The sequence below is a fragment of the Hypomesus transpacificus genome, chromosome 25, assembly GCF_021917145.1.
Source record: "Hypomesus transpacificus isolate Combined female chromosome 25, fHypTra1, whole genome shotgun sequence".
Lineage (NCBI taxonomy): Eukaryota > Metazoa > Chordata > Actinopteri > Osmeriformes > Osmeridae > Hypomesus > Hypomesus transpacificus.
The window spans coordinates 5074840-5087891 of NC_061084.1; the positions used below are offsets into that span (position 1 = coordinate 5074840).

Genomic DNA, 13052 nt, shown 5'->3' on the forward strand with positions numbered 1-13052 from the left:
CACACCTGACCATGTGGAGTTTGAAAGAAATCCGAAATGGGGCAGAGGAAAACAGAAAGGGAAAAGAGGGTGAAGGAGTGTGGGGGGCAGGGGAGTTCCTCGTCACTGGTGCCTGCATATCGAGCTGTCAGGAGGCCTCGCGTGCAACTCTCCATGCCCGGCTGAGTGAAACCGAGGCAATGTACCCCATGAAATATTCAACAAAGTTGTCTTTGCTAAAAAAAAAAGACGAAGGGGGCAGGGCGTGGGGTGGCGAGGGAGGGAGGAAGTTACCCCAAATGCTTTCCATGTCAGGTCTGCTTAGGTCTCCTTACGAGAGGAGCGGCGGGGGGGGGGGGGGGGGGGGGGGGGCGGGGGAGATGGCGGGAGGTCCCATTAAATGTTCACACAAAAGCACCCCCCACAGGGGGCCGGTGCCTCACCATCAGCACCCCGTCCCTGAAAATAGTCCGCCCCTCAAAGAAAGAAAAAACAAAGAAAAATAAATGCAATGAAACCCGACTACTGTACTCTCTTACTGGACTGATATCTCCTTCCTCGTTTCTCCTCCCTCGGTTAGCTCTCTCGCGGGATGAAGCACCTCTGTGACTCGCCATGCCTTGAAAAGCACGATCGGGAGGGGGGAGGGGGGGAAAAGCGTGCTTCAAATACACTCCACACTTAGACACTTCCGCATCTATAACGACATGCTTTCCGAGACCATCTCTCGTCCGATACCGGATACGCCTTCAAAAAGAAGATGCTCAACCTTGAAAGGATAAAATAACATTTCCTTTGCGCCTAACCCATATCACCCGGGGGTCATTACTTTCGTAATGTAGAAGCTATAAATGGCGACGAGATGGCAATGGGACGTGCTGTTTGCATTGGGTTCTCTGCTTCTTCCTCCTATTAATAACAATGTCCTTGCGCTCCTCCTCCAAGACCGCTTCATCAGGAGACTCAGCTCATTTGCCCGGCCTGTCAACAAAACAGTCCTCCGAGGTGCTTTGAACACCTCGCCGACCGTTTAGGAGCACAACTTTACGCTTAGCACCAATGAGGACGACAACATGGCTGCTCAGCGTATCATGCCTTTATAAACGTGATGAATGACACAGCGCTCAGGGGTGAGCAAATGACCCTGTGCGTGGGCTGCTCATCTGGTAACATGGAGGCAGTTAGTCGGAGTCCAGGAACTGTTTCTCTTCGAGGTGGCCCTTGGTCCCTGAAGTAAATCTGAATTGGATCTTGTCCGCAAGACGCAATGAAATTGTTTTTAAGAGCCCCGGCACTCTAAAAGTTAGATATTTTAAAATGCCATCATTTTGGCTAAAGGAACAGCACATTCTCTCTGTTCCGTGGTCAATTTATACGAGAACGTTTTGCTAAGTAGAGAAGAGACAGCACTTCGGGCACAAAGTGAGGGACATCCAACAGAGCCTTTGTCTTCACCGGCAATGATAGGAAAACAGTTTCTGTGTGGATTTTTGCGGAACTGGAGCCTCCCCAAACACAAAGCAGACAGATCCAAGCTGGTGGGTGAAATAGAGGCTGGGGAGGAAGCAGACTCTGGTGGGTGAAACAGAGGCTGGAGAGGAAGCAGACTGGTGGGTGAAATAGAGGCTGGAGAGGAAGCAGGACTGGCTGGGTTGAAATAGAGGGCTGGGGAGACAGCAGACACTGGTGGGTGAAACAGAGGCTGGAGAGGCAGCAGACACTGGTGGGTAAAACAGAGACTGGAGAGGCAGCAGACTTGATGGCCCAGTTCTCCTTAATTGTTATGCGAGCCAGCCCAGCCCAGTGATACTGGTAGGATGCCACCCACATCCCCATCTACCCCCCTCTAACACTCACAACATTAGCGCCAAGCTAAACCAGCTTGTAGTCAAATGTAAAAAACGGTCTGGGGGTTTGTGGTGTGTGTGGGGAGGTTGTAAGGGGAGAGAGACAATGAGCTTTTAATTGGGGCCTGTGATTCCGCGTGAGTCATTGCACATGTTTGCCTTCCAACGACGGGCTGCTGTCACGGCGGCGGCGGCTGGCGGCCTTGTCGCCCCGTTGCCAGCGTTACGTGCCAGTCGCCGTTCGCAGCGCGGGGCGCCATGAGAAGGCGGTTTGCGAGCCGCCGTCGACGCTGTCGCGCTCCACTTCAGCACAACACAATTAGAGCCCACACAGGCCTTTTGTATCTGTGTGAAAAGGTCACTCCTGTCAACCCAATATGATGCTCTCTCTCTCTTCCTATCAAGATTTGGTTTCAAAAACATCTTGGAGAAGACAGAGACAGAGAGAGACAGAGAGAGACAGAGAGAGAGACAGAGAGAGACACAGAGAGAGACAGAGAAAGAGACAGAGAAAGACAGAGACAGAGAAAGAGAGATTGAGAGAGAAAGAGAGAGAGAGAGAGAGAGAGAGAGAGAGAGAGAGGAGAGAGAGAGAGAGAGAGAGAGAGAGAGATAGCGAGAGAGAGATAGCGAGAGAGAGAGAGACAGAGACAGAGAGAGGGAGAGGCAGAGACAGAGAAAGAGAAAGAGAGATTAAGAGAGAGAGAGACAGACAGAGACAGAGACAGAGAGAGAGACAGAGAGAGAGACAGAGAAAGAGAAAGAGAGATTAAGAGAGAGAGAGAGAGAGGAGAGAGAGGAGAGAGAGAGAGAGAGAGAGAGAGAGAGAGAGAGAGACAGAGACAGAGAGGAATGGCATGGTGGTGGTGCAGGGTGGGGGGAAGGGGAGGGTAAAGGGGGACACAGCCAACATTATAAATATTAGATTAGTAAATGATATAAATATATGACAAACGGTGACTCATCACGCGTTCAGCGGGGAGAAACTCGATTGGCGGAACGGCGGTCTGGAGAAAGTAGATAGAGGCCACGGAGAGCCACGCTTCAGAGAGACAAGATGGCGCGTTCAAGCCTGCGCCTCGCGTGGACACAGATTTCAGCTGCTCAGCCAGACATTGGTCGATCTGACAGATGTATCCTTGCAGCTGCTTCGTATACATCGAAACACACGCACACACATCTGTTTTTAAATGCACATTTCTCCCAAGCATGTCGGGAAGAACCTGCTCCCCCCCCCTTGCTGAATAGCGAGGAGGAATCAATTCAATCTGTTGGACAGCGACGGAGGGAAATATTTCATATTTGTGGTTCGAGAGGACGCAGTTGAAAAACAAAATAAACCCGCGTGTATTTGACTGCCGTTGCCATGAAACGAGAGGCCGAGTGTCTTCATATTCGCATTCCGCGATAGGATGGCCGGCGGCCCGGATAAATCCGTTGGACGTCCCAAATCTAATCTCCGCCCGAGTGTTTTTGTGGTCTATGGAAATGACGAGCTTCTTATCGGCGCGGGTGGGTTATTTGCGCGGAGTCGCTGCGAAGGGACTCAATCACCGCTGCCCAGCGATAGGCCCCGCTCTCCTCCTCCCGCCCCCCACCCCCCCTGCCCCCCCTGTCTTTCTTTATCTGGGGGACAGGAAATGAAAGGATGGTATCTTTTCGGGGCCCGTGGTGTCTTCGGTTCGGGAAGCGGCGACTGTGTGCGCGTGGCGAGGCGCTGCCCTTTTCTTTAGGGGCCCCCCTTCGAAGGGGAACCTGCTTGTCTGTATGCAAACAATAGGTGTATTATGGGATGCCGGGGCGCGCGTATGTGGAAGGACCTTTTTCACAAGGGTTTCCGTGGTGCTATGGAAACACTGGCTCAGACAGGTTGGCTGGAGTGAGGGTCTCTGTGGGGGTTGTGTGCGGTGAGAGAGAGAGAGAGAGAGAGAGAGAGAGAGAGAGAGAGAGAGAGAGAGAGAGAGAGAGAGAGGAGAGAGAGAGAGAGAGAGAGAGGGAGAGAGGGGGAGAGAGGACAGGAAAAGCAGATGGGCCTGTGTATTTCTCACCATGAATGTATGCATGTTAGATGTTGAAAAAGCCCCCGGAAAGGCCAGGCATAAATAAGAATAGAAATAAGGGGTCACACCTCCCAGTTCCATTGTACAAGGCAAGAAAGAAAACCAAGGGGACGGAAGTGTGAGGGATGGAGGGAGGTATTGTCACGAAGAGGATGGAGAGGCAGACGTCACGAGACGGAGAGGTCAAAAGAAAAAGAACAAAAAAAGGAGAGGTGCGGAAGGATGAATGGGGGGGGGGGGGGGAGGGTAAAGGAGGGATGGACGGAGAGCAGGAGAGGAAGGGAGGAGAGGGGAGGGTTCATCTCACCTTCACGCTGTCACCAACCTGGGGGCTGCTCCAGAGTGTCGTCTGCAACCTGGAGAGATCCACCTGCCGGTTCCCCCCTAGCAGAGCCTGTGGGAATGACACGCTGATGAGCACGACACACACATACACACCTACACACGTACGCACAATCACACACCCCTCGTACCTGCCAGCCCTGCGGTTACAGATGTGTAAAAAAAGGGCATGACATAACTGATAATAAACTGTGCATGTGTCTTATTTGCCCCCAAAATATCCCCCTTCCGCCATTTCTGCTTCTCATTTCAAGCCAGTTTCTCATGACATCAGCTTTTGCAGCCACACGGCTGAGTTTACTGCTTATATAAGTCAGATGATATTAATCATATAGAAGGGCAGCAGTTAAGCAGATATACTGCAGGTTTCCGAGCACTTTTGGTTTCCCTGCCGATGCGCGCACAGCCTGAGCCCCGTTCCTAGCAACATCCTCCACAAAAAAAGAAAAGAAAATGGACAGTTGAATTAACCCAGACTACTGTAGATGGTTGCTAGCGGGTGACACGTGACCCTTTCGTAAGGGGAGGAGGAGAGTACGGAGGGCGGATTCAGCGGAGCGATGTCCACCAGTGAATACCCATCAGTCATTGCGTGTGAAGCCGAACGTGAAGGCCACTGTGTGGGCGGCAGAGGGACTGGCGGAGCAAGGTGGCGAGGCTCAGAGAGAGAGAGCGAGAGAGGGCGAGAGAGAGAGAGAGAGAGAGAGAGAGAGAGAGAGAGAGAGAGAGAGAGAGAGAGAGAGAGAGAGAGGGGGGGGTTTATTCATGTGCAATGCGGTCCCCTGGAAGCCATTTTGGCAGCGTGCGTAGCGCAGCAGGGTGGTGACCTTTCAGATCCCATGCACAATTAAGCTAAGCTAATAAACACGAGTGTTTTGCGGCTAGCCTGGGCTTGGACAAAGCCGGGACAAAAGGCTTCCTCACTCAGGTGAATCATCGTGGAGATCATCGGGGGGGGGGGGGTGAGAGTATTGGGAAAGATGTAGAGTTTGGAGGGCTTTGTTTTAGTAGGTAGTAACTGTAAAACTCCCTTCTGTTTCTGGTTTTGCTTTCTCAGAAACTACCTTTGGAGCGACAGACCGTGTTCTCATAAGATAAACCATGAACGGAATTAGTACACATGCGTACCATTGTGCTAGTGTAGCACACTGCAGTGCACAGTGATAAGGGATGTAGGTTTGTAGGTTTCCACTTCCTGTGGAAAAAAGTCTGTCAAAAAGCCAGGGTTCAAATCCCAAACTTCTAACTGTGAGGACATGATCCCACATGCTGCAAAGCTGGCGCAGCACTCATCATAAAATCATTTTGACAGTCCAGTTTTTTTAGAAGAGAGACCAGACTGCTCTTCGGAGTGAAATACAACATAAAACTGCTAGGTGAGGAGGATTTGCCAGGCAGCCCAAGTGTTCAGAGAACGTCATGATCACTTAGAAACCAAGATGTCAAATCAGGAAATAAATGTGTCATTCGGTATGCATATTCCTTTTTGCCGGAGGCTTAATCAATACCATTATAGTTGGAGCCATCTCTGTAGTTCTTAAATCTGCTTCATTGACAGCGCCCAGATCAAACGGATAAAATTACACACTCAAATGAAGCGTCTTTGTAGATTTGGCTAACTGTTTCGGAGCACAGTAGGGGAATTTAAGGAACTCTGGAACTCTCTCTTCCCTGTGCATACAATTGAAATGCATCTACCACATAATGCATGTTAATTTATTACAGTACTAAATAAATAGCAGATACCAACCTAATCACCATATCTGGAATACTCTAAATTGGTCCCTCAGCTTTAAAATGAATTTGTAACACTTACGCAATGTCAAACTGAAAGACTGTACATGACAAAAATATTAACAGGTTAGAGTATGACATGGTTTTGACACTATTAAACACTAAAGCTATGACTAAAAATAAGTAATAATTTTTATAATTTATTTTTTAACACATTTATAAACATGTTTGTCGCCTACTTGTTTGTACACCAATCCACTTCTAATGCCTCTTAGTAAAAACATAGGTTCCAAAACAATTTGTTCAAATCTACATTTGTAAGTAATTTACATTTCTCTATGCAGGCATTTTCTTCACCAGATATGGCCTTTGAATGATTACAAATAGTTTGGAGATATATTACTGTTTAACTACTACAAATATCCAATCATATGAATCCAGTGGCAGAACTATTCCTTAATGTATTTCGCAAAGCATTATACACACATCCACCTTGGTAAGATATTAAATTTCTGTTTCGATTAATGAAACATTTCACCTTACAGTATACTGTGGAAGGTGTGGCAATAGCTTGAGCAAATATGGTTTAATATCATCTTCCAACAAACCACACGAGTGGAAATATTACACGCCCACACAAGTACACATTTGGACAGATTCTAACACACACGTACCAAATTCTACTTGTAGGATGTAGGTCTTATGGATAGTCCTTGTCCCCCTCCACCCAAAATGCAATTTTTGTAGGTGGAATCACCACTCTCTCCGCCCACAACAACTCCCTCAAAGGCATGTACGGACAGTGCTTGTAAAGTCACTGCCCAAATAAATATCACGTATATTACCACACTCTATATATACAAATATCACGTATATAGACCACTGTGGGGGATGAGTCTGCAGCAGCCAAAGAGGTATAAATGACATATAATATATATCATCCTATTTGTTTGCTCTTCATAAACATTCTGATGGCTCAAACCAGGGGTTGACCTTCTCTCGTGTTAATAGACGAGAGATGCCCTTCCTAGTAAACCTGGTGGGCAAGACATATTAGAATACCAGACAACCAAAGCCTTGGGCTCCAGACCCAGGAGACAGATGATTGCCATGTTAGTCGACCAAATGAGAGAGACGCATGGTTACGTTCCCTTCAGCTATGTCTGAGTATATTACGAGGTGTCAAAAACCATGCAACAAGCAAACATATCTATACATGTACAGTCAAAGTGTAGACTCCCATGGCTACGGTGTGCCTGGAGAAAGATACCTTAATTAAGAGCTCTGATTGTGGTCTGGGTTAGCGCCAATCATAGTGGTGACAACTTTAATTATATTGTTTTGTACAGAACGTTGGCCCAGGTGATCGAACAATAGCGATACGTACCGTGATAAACAATAGCTAGAAAATTGCTCAATAGAACGCTGAATAGTTTCGCATTGCATTCAAACCACAGGGAAAGCACGTATCAAATACGCAAAATTCCGTCGCGAGCAAACCCCAAGTGGATGACGGAAAACAAAACACTGTTGTGCAGAAACACTGTCCCTACCAGGAGGGGACAGACGAAACACTCATTTTACCCCTCAGCTGCTCCCACCCTTTGGTGAATGCAACATGTGTGTTTTCAGATGTGACTACCAGCTCTATAGCTCAGTTCTTTCATTGTCAGGCATTGCACAGAAACAGAGTGAAGAGTGAAGGTTTTTGTTCCTGCTCTCCTGCCTGTGTCTCCCTGTGCGTTTGGGTCCTCCTGCTGCACTCAGTGGGACTACTGGGCTGCACTCCCAAATCAAACAAGATCTTCCATCAGTTATGCCTATTGAACACCTCTCTACATCTGCGGTAAATGACTGTTTTAATGAAAAATAAATACAGAATCATTGCCAGTTTCCCCCCTTGCGCTGCCTTACGATCATTGTGACCCACCTTTAGCACCATGACGGTGGGTCACAATGACCCGAAGGCAGCCTACGGGTTAAGTCAACCCAGAGGAGTGGCATAGGACTTGTGACAGGTGACTTCTGTGCAAACTCTGTCTTGTGAGGAAAAAGTCCTGTGATTTGGTGTGATGTTATTCCACACAGAGATTGTCTGTCTAATCTGGAATTAGCTGCTCATTTTACTGCAGACAATTAAGCTATCCCCCCATTCCAAGCCACTGCCTGACTGTATTTGAAGCATTTGAAAATGGAACATCACACAGTTTTCAAGCAATTATCACTGGGTAGTGTTAGCCTGATGTTGTCATACTCATAATTCTAGTCAGAATATGAGTCTGATAACTCTCCGTTGGGCTGTGACTATGGGGCGTGTTTCAACCAAACTCGTAAAACAAATGCCTCTTCGCTCAATTGGATAGACCTACAACCGATCAGAGCAACATAATATGTTGTTTGTTGAAAACAAATTCAACCCAAGCGCTCTTTGGTGATGTGGTTGATTACGTTACTGTTGATCATCTGTCCATCATCGAATAAAGCCCGCCCTGACAATTTCATTGGTCCGAACAGCTCCTGTTCGGACATAGTTTTTCCCCAACCGAGCTTCCCCAGACCCAACTTCCCAACCAAATGTTTTTGTGGGCGGGGCTAAATTGGGCTGGCAGCCAGGCTAAGGTAGTGCATCACTTCCTGATACACTACCCAGCATGCATTTGCGTTTTTTCCTCCTTTTTGGCATGTGTGGAGCATGAGGTTTGCGGGTAAGCTAACTGTTTGAGAACCCCTTGAAGAACTTCAGAGACGTCACAAAAACACTTGCCAACAAACACCAATTGGCTAAATCCCTGAGAGACAACCCCGTTGAGTATGGACCATTGAAAATCTTTTCTCTTGTTGATTTTGGTTGGCAGAAACACTTCAGGTTTCTGTGCAGAACACGACTCTACTACTCGGGTTAAGATAGATGGCAGAGTATAGTGTGGGGCTGTTTGCAATGAGATGGAACCAGAAATGCTAGTATTTGGTCAAACAATTATTATTTTGGTTTACAACACTCAAGCTATTGGTGGACGAGTTGCATACTGATTATTTCAGTGAACATGACCATGTTCACTGTATTTGAGGGTGTAGAAACAAATTTAATCACTATTTCTTTTTGGAAATGTTACACGCCCTTTGCCCTTGAAAGTGTCTATAGTGCTGATGAAAGGCTTGGTAATATTGTACTTGAAATTTGAAATAGGAACTTTGAGCAAAAATGTCATGCTGTATGTGCCTGTGATTCATTGCAAACTTTTTTTGCACGGTGCCTGTGATGCACTTTGTAGCCCGGTGTCTGTAAAAGCACTGCTTGGTTGAATATGGTGTCAAAATGAATGTATGCAGAGTCACTAGGCTATTCGCAAAGAAGTCTTCATTGTTTCTGTCACTGCATAGGTCATTTAGCTTTACGTGTGTGTGACATAACAGACTGTTTCCATATTGACACTGTAAAAAGTGTTGTTAGTAGGCCGGACTAGTCCCAAGTTATCTCCTCAGGCAGTGGGCCCTTAACAGAGAAAGGAGAGGAACACAAAATAATAGAACTCATTGGGAGATTTCCCAGGATGCAACAGTGATCATCTTACCTGAGACTGAGAAGTTTATCCAATCCCCCAGAGCATCAGGGCCCAATTTAAAGCTCAGATGACTTGGCCCCCTCACTGTCCCATAGCCATTCAATGCCACATTTTGTACTGGTTCCAATCCATGTTACCCAGATACATTTTTGGGCCATCGGAGATAATTCAAGCACACCAGGTTGGGTGGTTGCGTTGGCGGAGTTATTTGTTTGTCCGAGCTACAGGGAACTCAATCAAAAATAATCCTCCTCTTTGAATCTACTGTGATTTGGGATTCTCACTGTGAAAAAAGTGGGGTAATAGTATCGAAATTATCCGCAAATAACGCCGATTTGTCATTAAAACAGGGTGAGGTGTGCTTTCGGGCACGGGTAATGCTTGTGGTTTGTGTTTGTGAAGGACAAAAGGAAGGAGAAGAAGTCTCCCGTGGAGGGGAATCATGGGAAAATGACGCCAGCCAATTGCAGAGTGAGGGGCCCGTGCGGATGAAATGCTATCTGTCAACGGCTGTGATTAGAGCACAGGTGGTCCCCAGAACAGGCCTGCTGAGGGGCCGACTATAGAGGCATGTTCGCCGTAAAACTCGCCTGCTTTATCCATCCACTGGAGTGTCACCAGCCATTATTAAACTGGAGAGAAATGATTACCTGCAGAGAACAACAACATGGCTGTTTGGCCTCGGCTAGGCTACGAACACGAGTGTCAAAAGAGGAAATGCCTTGGAGCTGGTTTAGCATAGGTCAAAGAATCCGTGAGCCAACGTTTGAAACGTTGACGGGAACAGCGATGTAGCATGACTTGACAAATCAAGGGCATTTTTTTAACCGAGTCTGACAAATGGCCCAAATAAACCACCTCGGATTCAAGAACTATGCATCGCGGCAACTTTATAATTATTAATATCAGTCATCCGTTACTTGTTATTGAACAAGTCTCCTCGTGTTATTAGAAGCCGTCTGTCATAACGGTGGCGCGGAAAAACAGATTGCGCGGGCAGCTTCAAACCCAAGTCTTCCGCCAACCCCATCTCACAACACCCACGTGACACATGGACAGCCGTGACATCAGACACACGTGGTCGCGTCGACCACGCTCATAAACGGCATCTCTTTTCGGGCACATGAAAGCGAGCGGTGGCCAAACGGATCGATGTGTGGCATCGCGTCAGTCCATACTTCGCTCAGTATCCGGACTCGGGGAACATTTCCTAAAGGCCATAGGGTGGGCTTATCGTGGAGCTAAATGCCAATGTAATTATGAGTGTCTGGAGACAGTGGGAAGGGAAGTGCTTCCTGCGGCACAACACCATATTTAATTAATAAATGTCACCCTGTAGAGGGAATGAGGGCAGAGGGGAGCGTTTGCACGCGCGCGCGTGTGCGCATGCCTGAGCGGGGGGGGGGGGGGGGTGCACGGCTGCGCGTGCTTGTGTTTGAGTGTGAATGCTGGCCGGCTGTAACAGGTAACAGCCTGGAGGGGCTCCCGAAGGGCCGTCTTTCTTCACCCTGGTGAGAAGAGGACATCGTAGAGACGCGAGAAGGAGGGAGGGAGGACAACTTTGTTCCTCTGACTTTAAAGGTCACGCGCAATGACAGGTGACATGATACCCCAAACGACCTTATGACTCGCACCTCGGGGTCATGAGCTTTTTTTTTGGCCTTGTAAAGATGACTCCACGAGGGGCAATCATGAACCATGTGCCAGCGTGGGGTCAGATGCTCCAGTCCGAGTAAACAAACACTGATGTCCCAGGGAGTCCAGATGCCCGTCTTTATCACAGGAGGAGGCGGCGTAGGTCCCTCTGACACATGCCCGGCAACGAGACACTCGTGTAGAATCTGAGAGAACCGGATAGGTCGAAGCTACGTGGTGTCGGCTCCAACGTGCCCCCGGATTGGTGGATCATCCCCCGCCCACGCCGCTTCTGCTTTGCCCAGAACCCAAACAGGTGGCGATCTGTCTCTAGCTAACCACGGTGCCCCTCTTACGCCCCTGAAACATCCTCGCAGATACTAACGCAGACGCCCCCCCCCCCCTCCCCCTGCCGACGGTGTCCCAGAAAAACCTGGGGGCGGGGAGGGGGGGGGGGGGGGGGGGTCGCGTGAGTCCTCCTGTCTCTCTCCTCGGCTCCTTGTCAGGGAGCCCGCGTGCAACAGGCGGACTGTCACAGAGGACACAATGTCGTCGTCGTCGTCCCCCTGTCCCCCCCATCACCACCCCCCACCTCCTCCCCACTCCACCCCTCTTCAGTGGAGTACTTCAGACAGGGCTCCACCTGGGACCTTATGTAGCCTCCTCCGTCATCAGATCAGCCACCGTCTGCTACCCAGCCCCCCCCCCCCCCCCCTCCGACAGCCCGGGGCTGAGAGAGGCTGAGAATATAGACTGGGGAGGGTGGGGGGGAGGGGGGAGGGGAGACGACGACACAGAAACATGGTCGACGGAAGAAAAGAAGAAATAGATCAAGGTTCCTGGACGGCTATAAAAAGACGCCGGCTCGAAATGTTCCTTATGTAACGCTTTCTCCTCGCGTGGAAATGTTCCGACGGGGTGATGCGCTCCCCCGGCAACAAGAGAAGCGCTATTGTTGTTTGGAAACAATGGCCAGACGATTTGAGGCAACTGTTTAGCAGAAAGCAGATGCTTTTTTTTTTTTGCTTTCGTGCTTCTCTCGCTCATCAACTTAACACCTACACCCCCCCCCTTCCCCCCTCATCCCTCCACCCCCCCCCCCTTCCCTACGCCTCTCCTCCTGTTCTTCTCCTTCCTCGCCGGCTCTGCCTCACGAGTCGGAAATGGCACGAGGCATTTTTGTCTGTTGTTCTTTTCACTTACGGAGGAAGGCAAGACGACTGGAAAGGTCACCGCCGAAGCAGATCTGGACCAAAGCTTTCCTCGCTAATAGTGAGGAGGGGCCTGAGAAGGCGGGCAGGGGGGGGGGGGGGGGTGGGGGGGGAGGTGGGGTGCTGGGCTGGGGTGGGGAAGCGGAAACGTCGGTTGAAAGTATACGGCTAATAGTGCTCAAAGGGTTAGGTCAGGGATGGAGCGATGCGAGCGAAGGCGTTGTGGAACCCCACCGCCGGAGCGTGCGCACGTACGCGCTCCCGATCGTGTTCCTACGCCGCCAGCCGTTTACATTTCGAGGAAAAGCGGGCAAACGGGAGGGGGGGGTAGGCTGTGAATCAGAGCGTGGCTTCTTCTTTTTTCGTCTTTCGTCTTTCCCCCAACGACCCCCCCCCCCCCCCCCCCCCCCCCCCCCCCGAATCTTGAACGAGACAGAATTCGGAGGAAAAGCCATCTGTGTCTGGCTCTCATCCCTGGCTTCTCCCCGAGACCGGCTGAGCCTGAGCCAGCAAATGTCAGTCGGATAAAGAGTAAGCCTGACAGACAGACACTGGAGTTTTGTCATCCCCATGTGTCATCCCCTTCGCTAGCAAGTCCCCAATCTTAGCCCGCTCTCAAAAGCCCCGAAAAGATGATGCTTGGGGGGGAGGGGAGGAGAGGAGGTTCTTTAGAGCTTGTCA

The 13052-nt window shown here is 49.3% G+C and overlaps 1 protein-coding gene across 1 annotated transcript in view; it reads right to left on the bottom strand.

The window, feature by feature from the left end:
- The window catches only part of LOC124486920 (glucosidase 2 subunit beta-like), a 100888-nt gene that overhangs the window by 71803 nt on the left and 16033 nt on the right, over nucleotides 1–13052 (bottom strand). The window contains 1 exon segment of the mRNA XM_047048799.1: nucleotides 4194–4417. Within this exon segment, the coding sequence (XP_046904755.1) occupies nucleotides 4194–4417 (224 nt within the window).